This window comes from Elaeis guineensis, chromosome 10, assembly GCF_000442705.2.
Source record: "Elaeis guineensis isolate ETL-2024a chromosome 10, EG11, whole genome shotgun sequence".
NCBI classification, from domain to species: domain Eukaryota; kingdom Viridiplantae; phylum Streptophyta; class Magnoliopsida; order Arecales; family Arecaceae; genus Elaeis; species Elaeis guineensis.
In genome coordinates this window covers 4,911,511-4,936,130 of record NC_026002.2, presented here as the reverse complement: position 1 = coordinate 4,936,130, position 24,620 = coordinate 4,911,511, and the positions used below count along the sequence as shown (strand labels likewise).

At 36.7% G+C, this 24,620-nt stretch overlaps 2 protein-coding genes across 3 annotated transcripts; both read left to right on the top strand.

Moving 5' to 3' along the window:
- The first annotated feature begins 766 nt into the window (after positions 1–766).
- On the top strand, positions 767–11,917 carry LOC105053122 (replication factor C subunit 3). Its single transcript, XM_010934166.3, has 9 exons — positions 767–1,064; positions 1,173–1,389; positions 5,707–5,786; positions 5,877–6,036; positions 6,723–6,804; positions 9,440–9,569; positions 9,649–9,712; positions 9,808–9,876; positions 11,610–11,917. Exons 1-9 carry the CDS (start codon positions 896–898, stop codon positions 11,707–11,709), a joined length of 1,071 nt encoding a protein of 356 aa, XP_010932468.1. The 5' UTR covers positions 767–895; the 3' UTR covers positions 11,710–11,917.
- Positions 11,918–13,291: 1,374 nt separating this feature from the next.
- On the top strand, positions 13,292–23,479 carry LOC140852094 (protein PHOTOSYSTEM I ASSEMBLY 2, chloroplastic-like). 2 transcript variants are annotated; one of them, XM_073244884.1, is made up of 5 exons: positions 13,292–13,450; positions 14,950–15,035; positions 20,049–20,232; positions 21,057–21,149; positions 23,099–23,479. In XM_073244884.1, the coding sequence occupies exons 1-5, from the start codon at positions 13,357–13,359 to the stop codon at positions 23,254–23,256; spliced, it is 615 nt and encodes a 204-aa protein (XP_073100985.1). In that variant the 5' UTR covers positions 13,292–13,356; the 3' UTR covers positions 23,257–23,479. The 2 variants fall into 2 exon arrangements, with proteins under 2 accessions (XP_073100985.1, XP_073100983.1); XM_073244882.1 differs by having other exon boundaries at positions 14,944–15,035.
- The last annotated feature ends 1,141 nt before the right edge of the window (positions 23,480–24,620 follow it).

Sequence of the window (24,620 nt, the reverse complement as noted above, 5' to 3'; positions counted from 1 at the left end):
AGAATATAAATAAATTATTTTTTTATCTAAATATTATCCATAAAATATTTTTTTAAAAAAATAATATTTTTTGAATAAATTTTTTTTCACGAAAGAACGGATCCTATATGCAATATCAAATTACCTCCATGATAATTTAGAATCACCTCTAATTAAATTAATATTGATGGATTAATCATGATAGATGATCTTGGAAGTATGTTGGCATCTAAAGGTCAGAGTCCAATACACCATCGATGGATAGAGATGGCAATTCATGTTCGCATGTCGTAATTATATCGATATGAATATGATTATAAAATATACGAATACGACATGATTAATAAATGTGTTAGAATTTTTTAACACATGTACAAATCTATTTATTAAATATATTATCTATTTTATATAATTATTCAATATATCATATCGAATTAATATGTTCATACCACATATTTAACATGAATGATTTATTTTACATAAAATATATATTTTTAAAATGAGAGAGAGAATTGAATTTGATGGCTATACGTGGAGGCTGTTATTTTTGTTTAATTTTATTTTAATATTTTTAATAAAATAATAAAAATAATTATTGATTTTATAAAAAATTATAAAATTATATATTTTTTCGTTCGATACGAAATTCATAAATGGAATGATAAGATTTCGACGTGAATCTACATAAACCCAACATTAATACCGAAATGTCGTGCCGTGTCGCGTGTTGTGTCCGCGCGTCGTGTTTGAAATTGCCAGCCTTACCGGTGGGCTTATCTGCGCGGCCCTTCAGCACCCTAGACGTCGTCCAGCCAAAACCCCAACTCGGGATTTTTGGCGCCATAGCCGCGACTGCTGTAAACACGAAACGGGAGAATAGAGCGCTAGGGCGAGGGAGAGAAGGGTTTCAGCAGAGATGGTGGAGGCGACCGCTCCAATGGAGATCGACGGCGACGCGCCCCTGGCAAGGCCCAATAAGGGCAAGGCTGCCCTCGGCTCCGACGGCAAGTCCGCCCCGTGGGTCGAGAAGTACCGTCCCCAGTCCCTCGCCGACGTCGCCGCCCATCGCGACATCGTCGACACCAGTAAACCTCGTCTCCCTCCCTCTCCTCCACCTATCTTCTCCTTGTGATCTCTTTTCCTTCTTGCTGGGTTCGATTTGTGGTTAAAAGTTGGATTTTGTTGGTTGGAAGTTGATCGGCTGACGAACGAGAACAGGCTGCCCCATTTGCTTCTTTATGGGCCGCCGGGGACCGGGAAGACGTCGACGATTCTGGCAGTGGCACGGAAGCTGTATGGGGCGCAGTACCACAACATGATTTTGGAGCTCAATGCATCTGACGATAGGGGGATTGATGTCGTTCGACAGCAGATCCAAGATTTCGCCAGTGCACGGAGCCTCTCCTTTGGGTAAAAAGAATTGGGATCAATTTCTATTCTTGCTGATATTTATTAGATTATATGCTCTTCGCTAAAATGTAGTACGAGGTTTTGTTTCAGAGAAGTTGTCTTTATAATTTTGTCTTGTTTATGCTGAATTGACATCTATTATTTCTAGTAGTTGAATATGCAAAAGTACAGGGTTTATTTAAAAGTTCTTTTGGGTTTTGGTGATCCGAATGCTTGAAGGATAGACATTTATCGGTTCAAAATATGTAGGGTCTGACAAATATTGGGAGACATTGCGATAAAAGGAAAATGGAGTAGACAATAAGAAAGCTATAACTTGCAGGGTCGATGTTGTGTATTACAAAGGACATGAACATTTTTGGATAAGGGGGAAGGGTATTAGTGCATCCTTAAGGCACCACGGGATATGCACTTAGCTCAGTGATGGATAAACTCCTCTTTCTGATTTTGAGTTGGAGGAGTGATGGTTGTGATAGGAGAAAGGTTTGATATGCTACAGCATAGGGGGCACAGCAGTCATGTACCTGCGTGATGTGTACTGTGGTACAGCCTTGTATTTACTCATTAATTTGCTAATATGGGGCGGTACAGCACGGCACATACCATTTTACAGGCTATACAATGCAGGAAGATTTGTTTTAAACCTTGGATTGGAGATCACTTTTGTTGTATGGTTGAGGTTAAAATGGAATGGATTATGAAGTTTGTCGAGGTTCTTAAATCTTATGAGAGAAATATTGGCTGTAGTAACAAGTATTACCATGTGAAAGTCAAGTTTTATGAATGTAACTTTAAATTTTAGGTGCATAAATGAGATTAGCATTACTAGGTTAGCAATTGTGACTAAAGTAAGATCTAAATGAAATTATTTTGTATTTTACTTGAAGCTCAACCTTATGCTTGTGTATGTGCATGTGCGCACCCCCCCCTCTCTCTCTCTCTCTCCATGTATGTGTGTCTGATTCTCCCATTCATATCTTAACCAACAAGCCTTGTTACATCTATTAGGTATAACATTATGGGGCAATGTGATTCAGCAATGCCTATAAACTTTCTTTTTGGCAGTTTCAACTGATGTAAGTTTTTGGCAATTTCACACTGAAATCCTATCTACAAACTCTTTGGGCAAGGAAGCAACAATACACTAGGGGCACAATTGGAGGGAAGGGAAACACTTTATGAAATTTATTATCTTCCTAAGCTTCTAATGGTAAGGATCAGGCCATCAGGTGATCTCTACATCACACGTCTTCGGTAGAGTCATTTCCATATTAGTCTTCTCTTTTTAAATGTTCTTGACATTATCCTGCTCCAAAGAAATAAAGCTAGTTCAAGCTTGCATTGACATGTCAGAATAAGTGCCTTAATTTAATTAGAGAATGCAAGTGAGGTGTGGGTCAGCCTTTTGAAAATTGGAAAGCAAGAGACAAAACTTGATTGCATGTTACATTAAGCATCTTGATGATTTGAAGCAAAACGATTATCCGTCCATTGCATTCGTGGATCGTATATTACATGTATAAATGATTTCATTAAACTAAAGCAAAGAAGTGGAGATTTAACTACAAAATTTTTTGCATAGTACAAACTCAATGTCTTATGAATCAAGCTTTGATATATTTCTACCTAGCATGTGTTCCGAATAGAAAACATAAAATTTCAAAGGATGCAAATCCTACATAAGAATGTTTTATTTGCTTCATGCAAGTATCCAGAAAGTGATAAAGAACTTTTACCTTCTTTAGTTATAATAAATTTTTTGTGTGAGGCTTGATGTGTTAAAGCCTAGACAATAGACTTCATCTTACACGGCCCATATACAGGCCGGGATCCGGGTCAGCATATGCTGGTCTGTGCTGTTCGGCATTTACCATGATAGGGCAAGACTGGCACGTGGCAGAGGTGTGTGCCTAAGTGCCCTGCAAGCCTAGGGAGCTGCCTTGTGCTTTCTATATTTGAACTGTGCCAGTTTGGCACAGTTTAGCATGACTTGTTTTAGTACCAAACATCCTCAGAAGCCTTTTTTATCTTCTGTTTTTCTCATTAGTCCATGGGAGAGGGAAATGAAACTTTGTTTTTTGTTCCAAAGAACAATGGAGTAACCTAGTGCCCATTTGATGCCTTTTTGCAAAATTTAGCAGGATCCACATTGAATCCTTGCTCTGGACTTGGTATAAGCAATTTTCAACCTATATCATTCTTTTTCTTTTCCTTTTCCACAATTGGACTATGGCAGTTTCCTTGTTAAGGTTAATAGAATGATATGTCCACACATGCACATTTATATATTCAAGATTAAAGTTGATAACCAAATTCATCCTCTTGAGCATGACTCCAGCTTGGAAATTAGTGATTTTGGGGAGGAGTGACTTCCATTCAAAATCTTCTCCTCAAAACAATATAAATCTATTAAGAAAAGCACATGACATTTTTTCAGGTTGGTTTTCAGAAATGTTAATAGTGTATGATGTCATTAGTGTCATTGAGGTATCACTTAGTAATTTATGACATAACACATTGATATTCAAGCATTTTTCTTGGTGGTAATGTTCTGTTAAGGTGTAATACCGTGCCATAATACCTTAGATAGTACCTGTTAATAATCAATACAGCCGTACATATCTTTAGTTATGATTGTAGGATATTTTTTCTTGGTTTTAGTTCTTTTCTGTTTTTTCTAATAGCTACATCTATAAGCATTATGAAGAAGCTGTTGATTGTCTTGATTTTAGAAACCCAAAATATGTGTATCTCCCTTGCCCTTTCATGCCAGTGAAATTGACTGCATGCCTACAGTGGGCTAGTGTATGCTAAGCATTGGTACATGGGCACATGCCATGCTAGTGCTAGGTGGCAAGGCATCAGGATGCAGCATTTATTCCTTGGTTACATGCACATTTGATGTAGATGCCCTCTACATATTTCAATGTAAGAAATCCAACTTGATTTCTCTCCCTCTCCCTCTCTCTCTTAGTGGTGGTGGTGGGGGAGGTGTTTGAGAGCATGTGCTAAGACCACTTGTCACAAAAAGAAAACAAATGTTATAACATAGTAAAGATGCTACCAGTATCATATAATTCTTAATTTGTTGTTATTGTTCCCTTGCAGGAGAAAAATTTTTGAGGTTTCCATGGAAATCTTCGCAATGAATTTTGTAAGATCAGGTCACATAGGTATACTACCTTTGCGGAGTGTAAAGTTCATTTTGGGATTTTAGACACAAAATTTTAATTGATTTCCCACCAACCATGTTAACAATTGAAACACATCAAAGATACTTGTAGATTGATTCACAGGTCCATGATAATTGTTTGGAATTTGGAGGAAAGCTCAGAAGGTTAAAGAGTTGATGGTTAGCAGAACTATGATGATATGTAACAAATAGTACATGTAAAGCTGATATCTTGGATCGATTGCTCATACTAGCTTTGTCATGTATTAGATTCCTGAGCAGAAATATTCCAGGCAGTAATTGCTATGCAGATTCGATTTGATTGGTGTGCTTTTGACTATGTGCAACTGCAAAGATGATTGTATCAAACTAATCAAAGTTAATGTTGTTTTGGTGGAATTTTGGAAAATTGTGAATGCCAAAGTTACAAATGGGTACATCGGAGGAAGTAGATGAGTTCACTGAGATCGAAAGAAGTAATGGATTGAAAATAGTAACTTTTTTGTCATGTCTAATGATGACTGAAGAGGACCTTAGTAGAGAGAGAAGCTCAGATTGTAGTGGAAATGTCAGGCAAGGGTAAGGTCTAACCAAAGAAGATCTTAATGTCTCACGTATTTTCTCATTTTATTTCCTTTGCATATGTGTTTGTAGATAGAAGATGACAACTCTGTAAGAATGTATTAGCAAATTAGGATTTACAAAGCTAGCACTGGATAGATAGAATAGTGTTTATTGGGAGCAACTGCTTGACAAAAGTATATGCTAACCAATTTTCCATTTTGGTGGCAAAATATGGACATAGCATGTGGCAGGGTGCGGTCCCTAGGATCGGAAACGTGTGGTTGTGGGAGTAAAGATACTTTACCCTCCAAATCATATAAGATGAATATCATGTGATGACGTAAATTTTGTTCTGATGAGCTTGTGACAGCTGCAGGATCCTGTCATCATTTATGGGGCATGGTTGTTCAATATCTGGCTTTTTGAAAAGTAACACATGTACATATATGTCTGCAAACACAGACTATAATGTATATACAGTGTACACGTATGTATGTACACACACATGCAGATGTTTGACTTTATCATTGGTTACCTTGTGGATGCTGCAATACCTAGTCAACTATTTATGTTTTATGCAGTGCAAAGTCTTCTGTGAAGTTGGTCCTGCTGGATGAGGCAGATGCTATGACTAAGGATGCACAGTTTGCATTACGCAGAGGTCTGCGTGTACAACCGTTTGCTTTTCTATGTATTCACAGGTTTATGTATTCTCATGATCTTTATTCATGTGATTTATCTTTTTGTGCAGTGATTGAGAAACATACAAAGAGCACTAGGTTTGCACTTATCTGTAATCATGTCAACAAAATTATTCCAGCATTACAGTCAAGATGCACTCGGTTTCGGTTTGCTCCGCTTGATGCTTCTCATATCAGAGAACGACTTGAATATGTGATAAAGGCTGAAGGGTCAGCTTCTCTTTTTATTTTGATTTACTGTAGAAATTTGACATGAAATAAGTTTCATAAGGTGTTGTACCATGCTGCATCTCATTTTGAAATTGTACGTTTCTTTCATAGTTTGGTATTTTGTATAACATTGCACTATTTTGAATTTCCTTGACCACCTATCCAATGGACAATTTACATTTTTTTCACACAGTAGCTAATCATGTTTTTCATGGTTTGACAATATCCTTTTAATGACACTATTAGGAAATACAGTTTTATTTTGGTACATTCTTAACTGCGATGTTTTTAACTATCTGAAATTGATGATGATGCACTTAACAGTGATGCAATAATGAATGTTCAATGAGAGATTCTGGAAAATAACTTGTTCTAGAATCTATGAGCATAGTCTGTCAGAGGAACTTTAATGAAAATTCAGTTTTATGTACATATTTGTATGAAGTTCTGACCACATCTGCATAAGAGATGCTTTCAACAAATAAGTCAGTCAACTTTCCCAAAATCTACCACTCTATTTTGTAAAATCTGTTTGCCCCTTCTTATATTTTTCGGATAAAATCTAAAATTATAGCAGCAATTGTCAACTGCATTAAGTAGTATATGATTTTCAGTTGCTAACATGCTACCAACTTATTAAACTTCAGCTGATTATAAATTGGTAACTTATGGTCATGTCCTTCTAGGCTTGATGTGGTTGAGAGTGGCTTAACTGCCCTGGTACGGCTGAGCAACGGTGACATGAGAAAGGCTCTGAACATACTGCAGGTCATTCTCCTTTAGTTCCAAGTATTGACAATGCTTTCTTCTAGTTACCTTTTCATGGTTGACTTGGCATTTTACATTACAAACTTCACCTAATTTTCCTTGCATGACAAAGTTTATACGTAAAATTCCCAGTTTGACTTTTTTACAAGTCTTCCAATTTCTGAGGGAGCTTATCAACATGTTCTTGTTTATTTGACCAGACTAATATTTGTACGTTATGTTTGATTGGTGTATAGCAGTATTAACTATCTGCTGTCTTAGACTGGAGAAAAACCTTATTGGCCAAGATTATTCTAATTAATTTCCTGAATGGATGTTAAGTGGTCTTCACCAACCTGTCTTGTAGACCATTCTTGCTTTTCATTTGAAATCAATTATTTTATCAGAAGTCCTCTGCAGTTTTTCCCAGCTATGGCACACAACTAGCATTTTGGTCAGAATGTCAAACTGGTGAAGGGGCTTTTAGTGAAGGCATAGCCATAGAGGAATTTGCATCAGAGTTTAAAGTGCTGAACAAACAGATGTTGGGTGGTCTTCACCAACCTGTGTAGACCATTCTTTCTTTTTATTGATATCAATTAATTTATCAGAAGCTCTCTGCATTTTTTTCCCAACAATGGCACACATCTAGCATTTTAGTCAGAATGTCAAACTGGTGAAGCGGCTTCTAGTGAAGGCGTAGCCATAGAGGAATTTGCATCAAAGTTTAAAGTGCTGAACAAACATATCAAAACTTGTAATAGAAAATTCTCCAGATCCTTGAAAGAAATGAAAATGACCTTTATGTTATCCACAATTTCAACAAGAAAAGGTAAAGTGGTCTTGACAACAATATGCCCCTGTCAGAGAGGAAGCTAGAAATAGGCAGAGTGCTGGGATTAAATGGTTTCAGAAGGCACAACATACAGGCCACATTTATGCAAAAGTTGAAGACAATAAAGTTGCCCTCCCGTAAGATCTTAGGTGAAAGGACATATTTTATGGATGTTGGACTCTTCATAGTATGCCAACATCAAAGGTCCCTCATTGGATAGGAAACAAAAGGAAACTTTCTCTAAAAGCCTGGTTTAATTAGGGAATTTAATTTATAGAGGCTAAGAATGTGGCCTTCTGTCACCCTCCTTTCTACTAGTTTGACCTTATTATTACACGGAATCTTAAGTGGAACCATCCTTGTCCCATCAGGAAAAAGAAAATTACGAGCTTGCTGATTCTCAAGTAATTAAAATCAGTCTTAGATATTAACTATTTTTCATTCTTTGGATTTCTGAGGTCACATGCTCAAATTTATCAGTTAACCAAACTTTGATATGTGAAATGGGGACCATGGGCATGGTTTTGTACCATGTTCCAGCAAGTTACTGAAATGGATTTTGTTAGTAAATATATAAAAAAGCCACGTTATACAAAAATTTAGAAAAAACTTTTGTGCAGAATCGAACTCAACTCCTTTGCATCATATGTTAACACATGTTTATCCATACTTTGTTTCGCATCTAGGCTTACCATTGTTTTCATCACATATGAGTGCTGAAATCAAGGTTTTAAATTCCAGTGGGACAGCAGCATGTCCAACTGTCCCAAGATTCGTGATGGGATGTGTTAGGAACTGGACTGGGACAGGACAAAGCTCCACCATCCTGAGTTTTGGTATATGGGGCATCTTGTTCCATTAAAAAACCAGGATGGTCCCATTCTATGGTATTTAGAACTTTGGCTGAAATGTTATTAATCTTTTTCTTGACCTCTATGTGACATTTTATAAGATGGTCATGTAACAAAAGGCTTACTTTGTACATTATATTGTCAAAAATCATTATGTGAAATATAGAACTTTGATAATGGGAGTGCATACATCAAAGCAAGTTTGCATGCATGCCATTAATTTTATAACCTAGACTCACAATGCTTCAGATCTCAATGTGACTTCGCAGCTGATGCTCTCATACATTGGAGGTGGAGGGTGGATGGGCAGGGAAACCAGGGAGTAGCAACAGCTTACCATCTAGGAAACCCGGATTGGTCTCAAACAGGCAAAGGTTTTAGAAGATCTGATTGGGAGTAATGAAGTATGACAAATGTGCCATGATAAGAAAATAAATTAGAGCCAAGATGTAGATGATATGAGGCTTAACATTATGCTTATTGGTTTAATGAATTTTGGTAATAATGACTGCAACTTGCATTCAGAAGCATGAAGTTGCTTTTACAATCATTAACATGTACATCTGTAGGCACATGATGCAAAAGAAAAGTTTAAAGTTCTTTTACTGTAAATCTTCCCAAATTTCCAAAGCCTCCAGGGATAAGTGTTACACTGAGGGGAGATAATGATTAAGTTTATTTCTATGATGAAAGAGTTCTCGGAAGTTGGGACTTTGTTTCTATGATGAAAGAATTCTTGGGAGTTGGGACTACAAGTAATTCATATTTATTTGGTCACCTATCTCATTGAAAGAACTGCATGTGTTACTTATTCTATGATTGTCTACCAAAATATCTGGATTGAATATTTATATTTGTTGTTGGATTAGCTTTCAATTTTGTTTCTGATATGTTTAGCTTTTCTACAAATGTTATCCTTTTTTTCCCTGAATTTAACAATGAGGTACTTTATCTCCTTAAATGTGGACAGTCAACACATATGGCTTCTCAGCATGTAACAGAAGAAGCTGTCTACCTCTGCACTGGAAACCCAATGCCAAAAGACATTGAGCAGATAGCCTATTGGCTACTTAATGAATCATATACAGCCAGTTTTAGATGTATCCTAGGACATGAACTACTATTTTGTGATTTGAGACTTATTATTCCATACAGGATCTGCCTTCTTAACTTCTTTAGATATATCTGATATTAAAATGAAGAAAGGACTGGCCTTGGTTGATATTGTGAGGGAAGTTACAATGTAAGTTGAAACATGCTTGAGGTCCTTTTTTTCCTTTTCACCTTACCCTTTCTTTTGTTGTGCTTTCTAAACCACATTCCATGAATTTTGCTCAGGTTTGTTTTCAAGATCCAAATGCCATCAGATGTTCGAGTTAAGCTAATCAACGATTTGGCTGATATTGAGTATGTACCTCCTTTATCTGAGTTAAGTTTATCAGTTTCGTGGTTAACATTATATTACTCCTGCATTTGTGTCCTTCACACCTTCTCGTCATAAGGTGTGAGGTCGCAAGTGGTCTCAATCAGGTCACAAATCTTGATTGAGCCATTTGTGACTTCAATTTGTTTTTTGTAGGATTTGTACCCAGCACTGACTGATATGGTCAACGGATTAGATTAGGTCTAATGCTTGATCAGATTAGGAATTAATCTTTTTTTTTTTTGATGGAATCATTTTTTAAATAAGTCAAGTCAGGTTATGTCCAACATATAAGATCCATGCTTAACCACTTGGTTTAATAGGTCCATGTTTCATTCCAGAAATCCTTGGAAAATTTTTGTGGTTCAACTGATGATGTTGTTACAATAGTCACAATTAAGAAGAGTTTTTACTACTTACCAATAAGAGAAGTTTTTATGGGCGAAGGCCAAAAAAAAAGGACCTGCAAAGTTTCAGGTAAGTGATACCAATCTGCATGTGGTCCATTGATTTGGTGAACCCTATGAAAAGCTGTGCACCTGGCTACATGCATAAATGCGGATGTTGATGATCAAGCATCTTGAAAGAATTTGCATGCATTACCCTGATTACACCAAAAGAAAAAGGACTGGCTTTTGTTCTAGATACTCATAGTTCTTGTATGTCTTCATATTTGCTTCATGATTTTTTCGAAGTTGGATATTGTATTGTGGATTACAATCAATTCAATGAGGGAAAACCAATCTTGTTCATTTTAACCTGATGTCAAAATGTTATTTTAGCTTATCACAAATGTCTCTGCAACTTAACTGTAAAACCATAAAGAGGAGCTAGAGATATTAATCAAATTCAGATTAAGAAGCTGAATACAAAGATAAGTGCAGTGCTCTATCTCTCTTCTAAAGATAATTTAGAAAATCTACACTCCAACCTCCAGTCAGCAAGACAAGGGGGATATCTCTGTATATAGATACAAGGGGTACGCCGTAGATGCATGAATACACACTTCTTTCTTTTGCTTTTATATTTTAAGTTTAATCATGGTGCCCATCTTCTCCTACGCTGGTACATTCTTTTTTACTGATATTTCTGTTGGTATCCATAAGCTTCTTGAGATTACCTTATTAAAACTTGTAATGCAGTAATAATTCCTTATATCAGTTTCAATTAAAGATCGCATCATTTCCCAAATAGCCAGTACATGAAATTTGTGCACAGGAAGTAACTGCTAAATCTAAAGCCAAATATTTATATGAATATATTTCAAATAACTGCTTCTCTTGATGAACTGAAGGTAGTTATGTTTGAAAAGGTTTACTTGGAAATCTTGTCAATTAACTTATAGCAACGGCCAATCCTGGTTTGTCTTGCGAATTCCCATAGGTTCATACATGGATGGTAGAACACTGCATAAAAAAGTCACAACTTTTAAGTGCGGCAATCAAGGTAACTAGCTTAGTACTCAAGAAGCGCACCAAGCCTTTCAGTTTGACTTGTTGTTGGTTGTGTGAAGCATTTTTACCATCTAGGACCAAAAGAAAGGGAATATCTGTGCTTCCTGGACATTAGAATCTGAAGTTTTAATGTTTGGCATTCTCTATGAGTTTCAGAAACTGCATTTAGTTCAGGAGTATTACTTTCTTATTCCTTTAGCTAATGCGACAATGTTGATGGTTGTTCCCTATTGTTTAACTATTTATACTGTATTTGGTTTCAGGTATAGATTAAGTTTTGCATGCAATGATAAATTACAGCTTGGATCGCTCATCTCTACATTCACAAATGCTCGTTCTGCTCTGGTCGCTGCTGCCCAGTGAACTTGCATCCTTTGGTTGGTTTTGTTTCCCGGAACATCTTTGCGTTGCATATAATAGTTAAAAGGCATGATGCCCTCCTACCCGCTGTATTGTGTTGAGTGAGTGTGACCGAGGTAATTTCTATGGAAAGACCGACTGATGATGTACACAAGGAAATGTAGCTTTACTGAGACTATGGATGTAAGCTATGTTATATGTTTTTTTAAAATCCTGCGGGTCACCTAAACAGAATGCAATCTTATCGTGTAGCTCTGTATTTTAAGTCAAGACGCCTTTTAAAATTTACCGCTGCAGGAGAACCTATTTGCTTCTTTTCTTTGTTTTTTTGGGGGGTGGGGGGCTTGGGCAGGCAGTAAAATAAAAAAGGAAATCCATTATGTTCCTAATCTGCTAACCTACTCCAGAGAGGTGGAGCTGCATCACTGCTTTGAGGCCATTTGCTGTAATAATACGTTTCCAAGCTGACATTCTTGGACGTACAAATCTACTAGTACTTTCCTTAGTGTTTTTTTTTCGTTTTTTTTTGTTTTTTGCCCTCATTTTTGTAGGATACTTTGCTTAGCTTAATTCTGAAGGAGTGATGAGAAGAACGTAGAATTTTGTGAATATCTCTTAAGGTTTTGTTATGTGAAACCTTCGCACTACATTGGGGCGCAACGTGATGTGTGAGTAGTTCTGATTGTGTTGAGTATGCACCAGTTTGAAATTTCTTCTCTCGGAGTCTACTTCAGAGAAAATATTCATGCCTCTGCCTTGTCCTTCTTTGCCCTTTTATTTAGTAAATTTGAATGGAGAAAATTATCTCATGGAAGCAACTCTGGTTCCATGAGTGTTACTTTCTGAACGACAAAAATGTCTCTCGTGTTCCGAAAAAATTATGATATCTTATGGTCATATTATGATATCTTGTGATCAAATTATGATTTTTTATATATAGAAAATTATAATTTTTTTCAAAAATTACGAAGAGAGAAGTATTTTCATTATTAAAAATTTATAAAATTTTTAAATGATAAAAATATCTCTCTCTTTTTTATGACATCTTTTGATCAAATTATAAACAAGAAGTCATAATTTGATTAGAGGATGTCATAATATGACCACGGGATGTCATAATTTCTTCAAAAGATAAAGAGTATTTTTGTTATTCAAAATTTTAAATAAAAAAATAAAATTATGAGTATTAAATGTATATTTAAAAATGATGGTTACATGATCTAATCAAATAAAATGATGTGTTTTTTGTACAACACATATGATATATAAAAAATTACTCTTGCCAGCTATGCTATTTGAAGCTAATGTGCTTCTCATCACAGTTTATTTGTTGGGCCTCTTGGCAGGATCCTCCAGACGTAGATGAAATGGAGCCGAAAGAACATTAATTTAGCAAGGCCTGGGCATAACACTTTGTCGGACAAGTTGCCAACCTAGCGAAATATTGGATACTCTTCTTTCTCAAATCCAAGTCTTATCTTGGACACGTGCCGGCGTGCTAGAGCGTAAGCAAACGATGCTGCTGTTTGGTGGAAAAAAGCTAATACGATGGGTTCGGAATATCTCGTAGATTTTGGATGAAGTCGCGACCCGCAACCTCCTTGTGGCCGGTTTCCAGAAGACAGAGAGAGAGAGAGAGAGAGAGTAGAGATGGGCAGCAGTTGCCCCGTCTTCCTCTCGTCAGCACTCCCTCCCGCCTTTTCTCGCCGCACGCCCAACGGTAGAAGCAGCTCCAGAAGTAGAGGTTAGTTCGTTACTCTTCGCTACCACCGGTTTTTCTTTTTTTTTTTTTAGCCGCAAGGAATTTGATTTTGTGTAGCTTATTCTAAGGAGAGATGGGTCCTGACCGTTCCAATGTACGAGTAGTTTCTTGTCCTTCCGGATTTTTTGTGGTTTCTGTGCTCACTGGCTTTCCCAAGAGTTCTTAAATGATTTTCTTCTTTTTCTTTTTTGGTTTTTTTATAGTTTCTTTTGGTTCCCCTATCGGAAGTTTTGTCGCACCTTCTTTGCAACCTCATGAATGAAAAGTTTTCTATGATAAGATACAAATAATGAATCAACAAGGAGAACTTCACCTTCGTTGTGCAGTTGGTGGATTGAGATGCATCCAGTTGATTCTTCCATATGCTTAAAAGTGGGCCTTTTGTTTGTGAAACGTCTTGCATATAGCATTCTTTGCACAATCAACCATTCTTCGCTGATTGAGTCTTGGCCAATGCCACTCAAGGCCTCGTTTGATGGGAGAGATGGGTTCAATTGCCTGGGTTAAGAGGACTTAACTGGTCGGTGCATGAGTAGTGGAGATCTTCGTTGCTCTTAACGAGGCCATGACCTTGGATGTATGTTAGATGGTTAAAAAAGGATAGAAGGAGCTAATATAACTTAGGTAGAATAGAAGTCATGACCATAAATTTGAAGTGATGGAGAATTTGATAAGTTGGTATGTGAATGTGCAATTAAGCCTTGATAAGGTCCTTGGGTTTATATTGAAGAATTGAGAAAGAGGAGAGAAGGACATATTGTTGCCTAGGTAAAATTGATGGGAAAGTTTTAAAAAAGCCTTTAAAACTAATGTGCCTTGAGGTAGAAGCTAAATATAAGGATGGTATCAAATGTTAATTCTAAATGCTTGGAATACAGGTAGTTGGATCATAGTTACATCTGTAAGTGCTTTTGCTTCTATTATTATGCATGTGGTAGTTTAAACACTATAATTTGGAAATTTTTATCTTTGATGGCTACCAAATATTTTTCATATGAAAACTGCAAATATAAATCAGAGGACTCTTCCTAGTACTTCTTAATAATATACTAAAATGATCAAAACTTAGTATTCTTCTAAATTGGAGATTTATTACTAACCACAATTTAAGGCATTGAGGTTGTTTTTATTCTTATTGGTTCAAGGGTGTCTGTTATCTGCTAGTGTTTGTTAATGCATATCTAGAACTTGAAAGTTAGTGGGTTTTGCAAAGTCCTTGTATTAAGATGCCTCCTGAATTTCTATCAAATAATCTATAATTTCTGGATGTCTCCTTAGCATTCAAATATTTAAGACTACTTGGTATGGTCTTTCTTTTTTTTGATTTCATCAACTCTCCTGAAATATTTTGTTTATTTCTTCCTTGAATAGCTTTTTTCCATACATTTCTTATAGTGATAACTATGTTAGCAAAACAATCTTTAATTGGTCTGATGTGCTTTATGCTGTTGATGCACTAATGCTAACCAAATCAGTATCAGCTGGACATTGTAACAGCTCCAATTTGGAAGATGACAACAGGAAGCAGAGCAACTCTGAGTGTTCATCAAACACAGAAAACCTGAAGGTTGATTGTGATGTATTTATTGTGCTTTTCAAATTCCTTAACAATGGCTGTTTTTCAAGTTATTTTTATTTGCTTTTTCTCTGTGTCTGTCTCATTTGAAAATACTACTATATATGCATTTGCATACATACTTCTGAAATATGCAAAATTTGGTTGAAGTATTTCTCCTTTCTTGCAAAAACAAATTTATGATTAGCAGGAGAAATAGCAATCAGTGGTCATCTTTGATTGATGCATGAATCTAATTTAGATATTGGAAAGCGACTCTAGGGTTGGATAATCAGTTACGATTATATTTTTTTTTTTTCTTCAACTAATGGGTGATGAACCTGGGCTTCCTAAGGTGACATTTTCTTATTTGAGATGCTACATTAAGTAATATTCTTGTAGCATGTTATATATTTGAAAGTGAAAGCTAGTTAATGGGTTAATATGCACTAGGATCAAATTTGGTTGGTTTTTTGACCAGTACCCTGTCATGTGCAAACAAAAGTTTCTATTTACTTGTCATCATGTTAGATTTACTTGCTTCGTGGCATATTTAATATTATTTGGGACTCTGACTAGCAATCTTAAATGTACTAAATGTACATGATGATGACCACTATCACAAACAAGATTGAAATTTGTGATTCAGACAAAAGTCACATAAAGGCTAAGAATGTGATATATTGTACAGAGTCCAAAATTAAAGCTTCCTGCAAAATCTCTTTAAAATCAGATTCTAAGTGAACACTGCAGGCCTAATCAGTACTATGTTAAGAGAAATTACTGCACTCTCTGAAATCTGAATCCTTAGAGAGCGGTGGCTGGCCTCTTAGAGAATCATGTCCCAAGGAGCTGGCTCCTGCATGTATTTATATAAGAAGATTCCTAGGAGGCGTACCATTATGAGTAGAGAGCAATACAAGGAGCCAAGTTAAAATAATTGTACTGTTGCAGGATCCCTGGTTCTGTTAAAGAACTAATTACTATGATGAGAAACTTCAACTACATCAAGTCACCTGTGGGGTGAGCTACAACAAAATACTTACATTTGGCAATATATCTAGCAACTGCATCGCTTTAGCTATCCATATACGTACTCATAAATGTGCAGCAAGCAACTGTAGTAAGTTTTGAACTAGAGAGCCATTCAAATGGCATCTTAGCATCAATTTAATGTGTTTAGCATGCTTTTTTCATTTTGAAGATTCTACATTCCGAAGAATTCATAGGGTACCATGTATAGCACAAGGCTGGATCAAGATGTATAGCATTAGATGATTTTGTGGATCAGCTAGCTATGCCGATCACAAATGCAATGTTGGATTTCGTGACTACCATATAAATCCATTCGCCAAAAGTATTAAGGTTGTGTTTGGTGCATTGCCAAGCAATCTTAATCCGGATTACCTGCAATCAGGATAGATTGCCAGTAATATTAATTACTATGTTTAGTACATGCAGGTAATGTTGCAGTAAAATTATTGAGAATTTTGATTGACATGTTTGGTATGACAATTAGATTACTGAAAATGTAACATCAAATTTTCAAAATATCCTTAAATCAAATTATTAGTTTAGCATTTTAAACTATTTATTTAAATTTTTTAATAATAAAAATTATTATATGAAAAAAATATTATTTTTTAATACTTATTATTATTATTATTATTTTTATTTAATTTTTTCTCCTTCCTTCTCCTTCCCCTGCACACTACACTCTGAACCCCCCTCCCCTCTCCCCCCACCCCCGGCTGTCCGGCACCACCCCCAGGCCGTCGCGCCTTGGGCACCGCTCCCCGGTCCCCCGGCGAACCCGCATCCCACGCCCCCCGCGACCGCCTCTATCACCACCCTCACCCACCTGCCCCACCGCCCTCACCCACCCCACCGGAGGCTGTGTCGACGGAAGAAGGCGGCAAGGGTCAGGAAAGAGATGGTAGCGAGGCCCGACTCTGGGAGCTGGACCAGCTGGTACAAGGGGATCGCGGCAGTGGAGGGCAGGGGACGGATGGAGAGGGAGGTGGTGGTGGGAAGGATGACGGCAAGGGCCATGAAGGCAGTGTAGGAGGTAGCCCTACCGCCAGAGGAGTGGTCGAGAGCGCAGAGCAGCGGCGGGCGGCGCGATCGCAGGAGGCTGGGTTGGGGAGGAGGCATGGGCGAGCGACGGGTGGCACCGCACGGGGAGGAGGGGGAGGGGAGGAGGGCAGTTTCGTCCCGAAACATTATTACAAATTACCAAAGTAGTGGTAATTTGAATAGTCATCCGTCCCCTTGGTAATCCAGATTACCTCATGGGAGATAATCTGGATTGCCAAGGCAATATGGATTACCAATCCAAAAAGCATGTCAAATGTGGCAATCTAGATAGCCACATTAAAATACCAGCAATTTGGATAGATTGCCAACTACCAAACGCAACCTAAATGTCTTTCTCCAATCATCGTGTATTTCTCCTTGATCACTTTAGCTTTATAGTCATGTCAATTCACAGGTATGCTAGAGTTCTTGGCGGTCGATTGACTTTGCTTCCATCATTTTAAATCTTATACATAACAAATCAATCATACTTATATTGAGGTATATCAGTAACTATATTGGACCATTTACTTCATCTTAAGGATCGTCTTTCTTTAGAAATATTACTTACAATGTAGCAAACATTTTGTTTTCAACACCCTTTTTTGTGATGACTTTGTTATGCACATAAACTACATATACAGAAATGCTGATTCAAGAGAAGGTAATGTTCGGACTGGACACATCTCAACCAGGGGCGACAAATACCATCAAAAATCTTTTTGAAACATGCATGTGTGATTATTTCAACTAGAAAATCAACCCTTTAAACATACAGACTTCGGTGAACATTCTAAATGCTTGTTAGAACTAAAGCAGTTACATCTATCCGACTCTTCAGCACCAAAAAGTTCAACTGAACTTACACACTAAAAAAATGAAAGCCAATGCTGTAGTCATCACAGCCACTCTTGATGTGGAGAAGGTTCCAGATTCAAGTCATGGATGGTCCATCCCCAAGTACTTCAACTTGGCTAAGTTACTCTGGGTGGGTTCCCTACCTTTTGCTCAAAAAAATAAAAACTGGCAATCAGAAAAGAAGCAACAGGAGAAAGATGTTTAGCGATATTATTTGTTATAAATATATTAATTTTTATATCATATAACTGGAAATGTTTAAATATATTATTTATTAAAATTCTTCAAGATAAGCATCCAAACTCCAAAATTAGCTCAAGGATACAAGAAATTTGACATTTCAAAGTTACTTTCATACCTATATCTTTTATCAAGTTCCAGAAACAGCAAAACCCACTTCTAGTATCATTGTGGTGGGTTAACTTCATCCTTAAAAGGTCCAACTCTTCACCAATCTTTAGAAGCTACAATTTGACATATTCCCAAGTGTTTGACAAATATTCAACTCATCATACGTTTTCTGAAGCGGATTCTTTTACCTGGATGAAGAAGTTTGGGTAGCAGAATTATTTCCATGTAATCATATCTAATAGAAGAAAAAGAGAAGTTGAAGGGTATTGTACATAGTTTGACCTAAAAGTAATCATCCCTCTAGTCAGTCAAGTACATAAAGTGTTCCAAGTATATAGAAGAAGATTTATTGATGGAAGCTTTAACAAACAATATGCTCAGCTTTATTGCTAATGTAGAATTTCAGTTGAAGAGTCAACCATGGAACGCTAAACTTGTCCTATGAACTTGTCCATATATACTCCAATCTTAGACATTTCTGAGCTTCACCACTAGCTGTTGCAACCATGAAGTTGAAAGCAGTTTAGCAACATTTATGCTTTATTTTTTTCTGTGATTAAATTCAGATATTCAAAAAGTATCTAAAAAAGGACCATTAAAATGAATACAATCTGCATATTACCAACAATACATGATTCAAGCTGCTATTTCCTTCCATATTCAAGAGTGGCTACTTTTCAACATGAAAACCTCCTTTGTTTCTTCTTCTACTTCTTAACTATAGACTTAAACAACTTAGATTTTCCTGTTCTAGAGTTGTTGACATGTTTAGATACAATATCTTGAATGAGGAATAAAATTATAAGATGTAATTGAATTACTACCTTTTACTTTTTCAGCTTATATTGCTTCAAGAAATGGTGTACATGGCATTTTTTCACTCAGAGAATTGATGGAAATCGTGTATCATTCTTTGATATTATCATGCTGCTTCTAATACGAGAACATTTAATTATGTTTTTTTTTTTTTTTAAACATTTGTCTTTTCTATATCGAATTTGGTTACTTTCTATAAATTTGCTGTACATTATTAGTAATACTATATGGCTGGAAAAACTCTGAAGAGCTAACTTAAATGCTTGCAGCTTTGCTTGTTTTTATTTATATCACTTACCTTGACCATAAAATACTTGCAATGGGTACATCTGGATCTAACTATTCTGTACACAACATGCCCAAATTTATGAATTTTCTTGTCTTTTTGAAATGAGTTTTCATTAGTCAATTTCCAGTTACTTTCTTCATGCCTCCAATTTATCTGCAGTGTGTATTTGGCATTAGTTATGTTATCAATGTTACGGAACATAAGTGATTGTATAAACAATTTTGATGGGATCTTCGGTGCTCTACTTTTGGTGGCTTATGGCATACCGACTTCTTTTAGAAGTTCTAAAATGTAGTGTCTGAGTCTGAGAATGGAGCAACTTTCTAGCGTACAGATTATCTCATTACTAGGTGAATGCAGTTGCCATACCTTAACATGTTATGAGGAAATTATATAACATGAACTCAAATATATGCAGCTCTGATTTAAATTTCACTGATTATACCGAGGGAGGAAAAAGCAAGTGTTATGGGCCAAATACCAATTAAACAGCAAATTCATACAAACAAAATGAGCACTTCATATTAGGGATGCTAGAAGATGTCATTTCTGTTACATGTCTTTGCCAGATCTGCATCATTCTAAAGCTTTTGAGACAATTTTCGCATTAAAAATGTCCCTACTTTCTTATGCAGAGGAATCACCTTGTGCCTTCGAGGCGTAAATGTCTTGCATGTTTGTGTGCAAATCTAGCATTATTCAATGTTTCAGTGTTCTCTATTTGTCCTCCTAATGGAATCGCCTTGGACATGGTGGATGGGTCATCTGGGAAAGAAAAAACTGTTTGCCGGAATTGTGGGGGCACTGGTACTATAATATGTAAGGAACCTGCTCTTTATTTTTTTGCCCTTTCTTATTTATGATTTTTGTCAGGATTCTGTTTGATTTAGTTTCAGTTATCTAGCAAATTAGTTAAGACCCATGTAAGCAGCTCATTTATTTCTAATGACTGTAAGCCCTTCTGTATGTCAGAGCCCATTGTGACATAAGTGTTCTGCTTATCGACTCCTAGGTTAGCATTTTAGAAGCAAGCTCTTAGAGAGATATGGAAAAATAATATTAGAAAGGGATCCTGCATATATTATTTATCATTAAGAATTGAAATAGCAATTATTTTGTTGTAAGGAAATGATGTCTTCTGGCAATGAGTCATGAATGTTCATGTGATGGATATGAAAAAATCCATCAAGGTGATTGCATCAGAAGACTAGTATCTTATTCATGATATACTTATGCATAAAAAACAGGATTCGACCATCAAGCATGTCTTCACTTTTATACTCCAGCATCTAATTTTTAATTTCAAATCAATATTTTGATAACTAGAAATGTTAAATGCCTACTTGCTAGGCATCAGATCCTACAGATCATAAGACTCTGGATGGTCTAGGTTTAAAGCCCTTGTGAAGGGTCCTTGAGTCTTGGGCTGGAAACGAACATGAAACATTATAAATATTGTTCAAGAGGTTGCTGCAATTAGCTTTTAATCTTCACAGAAAAGAGCCAAAAAGTGTATCAATTATTTGATAGTAATTTCAATAATGAATACCAAATGTAATGAAGTGGACTTGATTTGAGAAATGTAGCTTTTGGCACACTTATAGTACTTTTTCTGATGATACGGTTCACTTGCTTTGATTTAGGTGACATGTGTGGTGGCACAGGTAAGTGGAAAGCTCTCAACAGAAAGCGGGCAAAAGATGTTTATGAGTTTACTGAGTGCCCGAACTGTTATGGTATGATTTATTCCATGTGTTACAGCATTTTCCTCTTCTTTTTCTTTTTCGGTTAATAAGAGAAATGGTTTGCCTAGCAACAGTTGCAACTTACAACCGCTCAATCGTTGTGGCAGATAAGTCAAAGTGCAATATGGTCCAATCCGATTCGTGTTGTTACCCACCCTCCAGCCACATGGTTGTAGCCCACTGAGCCGCACTATTTGCTTCCCTGGAGATATGCACAATTCTCCAGTGAGTAAACTGGCAACATAAGGCTTTAAGAATCCTCAATTAAGGTGCTAATCCTACAAGAGACCTGCTCAACCCATGTAGGCTGCTCGCGGGTGTGAGGGAGTCTCTTCCAAGGATCACATCATGAAGGCCTAGGTCATCAGGTTTGCATAATCCTTTCCTTTCAGCCCAAGTTTCTGAGACCAACAGGCTGACAGTAGGTATCCCCTAGCTCCTGCAGCAAGAACAACTGCCAATCAGATATAACAATTAAATCAGGCCCTGCCTTTGATTGTTAGGATGAAAAGATCCATCAATTTGTTCAGCTTGATCCTGCCAACATTACTTGGAAAAATGTTGGTTGTTTATCCAGCATCAAGTGGTCATCTATCGCCATGAAGAAAGGAAAGGAAAAAAGAAAAATTCTATGGTCATTAATGCATCAAACCTCATAGAACATACCAATAGTTGTTGTTTACATTAAGGTTTTCTATCCCGTGGGATGAAGGCATCCCGGTTTCTCCATGGAATGGGATGCCCCGCTATTCTGTCCATTCCACCGTAGTAGCAGTCATGCATCCAGTAGATATCATCCGTCTCTCTCCCCTTCTTCTTTCATTTCTTTCTTTCTTTCTTTTCTTTTTCTTTCTTTTCTTTTTGTTTCCTTTTTTTTGTTTCCTTTTCTTCTCCCTTCCTTTCTTTTTTCATTTTCTTCTTCTTTCCTTTCTTTTTTTTCTTTTTCTTCATATTTCCTTCCTTTCCTTCTTTCCTCTTGCTTTTCTCTCTCCATGTGGATAGGTTTTGGAGTCTCGAACCTGTTCTCATAGGCATAGGATGGGACAGGACAGTAGAGACGCCCTCTGTCCTACCGGGATGCAAAACCTTAGTTTACATGGCTCCAAAATGATATAGAAAATTGCTAACCATATCTAAGTTCATAGTACCGGGCATGTGCCTTGAACATGAGGGACAGCACGAACAGCTGTGTATTAAGATCAAGATTAACTTTATATAAAATGATAAATGTGATCCTACTTTTGGTTGGAACACTGCTATTATTTCTATCTTGTAAACAAGGAAGATAGATCTAAGAAAGGTGGGTGCACTCAGTGATCATACTTCTAAAAATAACCTTAGTTGAACGTCCAATGGTTGGAGGTCTGCTGAGAATATGTTTTATTATGAGAATTTAATTATCATTTTTGTAAAGCAAATGTTAGGATGCTCCATTCTACTGAATCACTGCAAAATCATGCTGAGTCTTACCCTATCTACATGGATTGGCATTGGAGACCAAAGAATGATCCATCAAAGCATCCATCTGTTAGAAAAGATAAATTTCTGAGGTTTTCTTAGATAAATCTGAATGGCTATGGAATCCTTTTGGTTTTGCTTCCGTGGAAGGGCTTTTTGTCAAGGGTATGCGTCTCTTTTATATTATTTATCTGCCACACAGATAGAGTATCTATCTAGTACCCATCTGTGGAAAGTAGAATCTCTGTAACTGTAAAGTAGAATTCTATGTATTCAAACATTCAGGTTTTGGACTGTTAATTTACTCAAAGGTATTCAACATTTTAACTTACCTGCTTCATTTGGATCATATAATTCATATATGATTGGTGAGCTTGGCCACTATGACTGATAAGTAACAATGATTAAGCCATTGTGGTGTTTAATATGATCCTTTAATAATGCAAGGATGAACTTGACACGTGTATCTTATGATGGTGTAGGTCGTGGAAAGCTGGTATGCCCAGTGTGTCTGGGGACAGGTTTGCCCAATAATAAAGGGATGCTCCGAAGACCTGAGGCACGAAAATTACTGGACAAGATGTACAATGGCAGGCTCTTGCCCAATCTTAATATTTCTGAACTAGCTCATACCATCTGAAAGGAATTTCTGCTACATCAAGAAAGGGCTATGAAGCCAACAGCTTGAAATCCCATCCCTAGTATACAATCAAATGCAATGGTTGGTGATCAGACGGAAGAACTCAAGTTTTGACGTCAGTGCTGCTAACAAATGTTTCATACATTCTGTCTGTAAATCTTGCATCATCGTTTGCAACTGACTGTACATTCGGATTTTCATATAAGCTTATTTTTGCTCTTTATTGTTTGTAGACTTTTTTCTGGTTTATTATTTCTGGATGATGTATAGAATGGGTGTGCACAGCCCTTTCTAATAGAACAAAACACGATTTATCTTTTGAAGGTAAAACTAACACTTTTTATTGAGATAATATATCAGTTTACATGTTTCTCAGAGAAGAAATATGAGTACCTATGATAAACTCTGAGTTGGACTTCTCTCCAGGAAAACGAACATCAATTAATTGTCCAGTTAATAAGGCTTCAGATTATAATTACCTTTCTTCTTAGACTCTATTTAGATGAATGGGCTGAAAATTCCATTGAAAAGATCTTTTGTTTCTCTCTGATGTTCAAGACCTTCCATTCGAAAATATTTTTGGCTATTTATAATATAGGTCTGGTCCGATCTATAATTTTAGAGTTGTATTAATCCAATTCATCACTCAAAAAGAATTTCAGCCCATTTATCAAACAGGCCCTTAATAGCGCTGGCCAGCCCCTACCCTCCCATTCAATCAAAGGAAAAGAAAAAAAAAAGTAAGATAGGAGTGAAAAAAAAAAAAAAAAGATGAGGCTGAGATTTTATGCCTGCTACTTTTCCAATATCATATGCTAAAGATGGTGAAGAAATATAAGAAAATGTTAGCCATATGAAGAGATCGACATGGGAAACAAACCCCTTGAGTAGAAGCATTATGGTTTCCACTTACAAGACCAACAAGGAAGCATACAACTTAAAAAGATACTCCACCTCAGATTGCGAGTCCAAGAGCTTTCGAGAGGCAAATCCATAGAGATAAAGTAGTTGGATGAAGGTCATGCATGAGAAAATGAGTTCCTGAATGATGATCCATATGAATTTGTCTTTTGGTAAGCAATGATCCATATGAGTTACGGGAGCTTCCTATAGGGAAAATCATCGAACATTATTTGTAAGTTTTTTTTTTTTTTGTGGAACATTATTTGTAAGTCGGAGAAAGATTAGTAACGAAAGGAGAGTAAAATGCAAGACGCGGTCGTTTCTTCTTCTAGAAAACGGAGAAGGGCCAGAACCCCTAACCAGCTTTTATGCACAAGGAAATAAACTGCACAAACAAACTAGATCTAAGAGGAGGACCTGAACAAGACGATCCAAGGCCGGAACAAAGCGATCGTGATAGG

Bases quoted from the DNA above. Each gene is read 5' to 3' on its own strand.
- LOC105053122 (XM_010934166.3), top strand. From the start codon at position 896: ATGGTGGAGGCGACCGCTCCAATGGAGATCGACGGCGACGCGCCCCTG. The intron at 9,570-9,648 runs GTATCCTAGGAC...TAACTTCTTTAG, and splicing joins ATATACAGCCAGTTTTAGAT to ATATATCTGATATTAAAATG. The intron at 9,877-11,609 runs GTATGTACCTCC...ATTTGGTTTCAG, and splicing joins AACGATTTGGCTGATATTGA to GTATAGATTAAGTTTTGCAT.
- LOC140852094 (XM_073244882.1), top strand. From the start codon at position 13,357: ATGGGCAGCAGTTGCCCCGTCTTCCTCTCGTCAGCACTCCCTCCCGCC. The intron at 13,451-14,943 runs GTTAGTTCGTTA...TAACCAAATCAG, and splicing joins AAGCAGCTCCAGAAGTAGAG to TATCAGCTGGACATTGTAAC. The intron at 20,233-21,056 runs GTAAGGAACCTG...GCTTTGATTTAG, and splicing joins GGGCACTGGTACTATAATAT to GTGACATGTGTGGTGGCACA.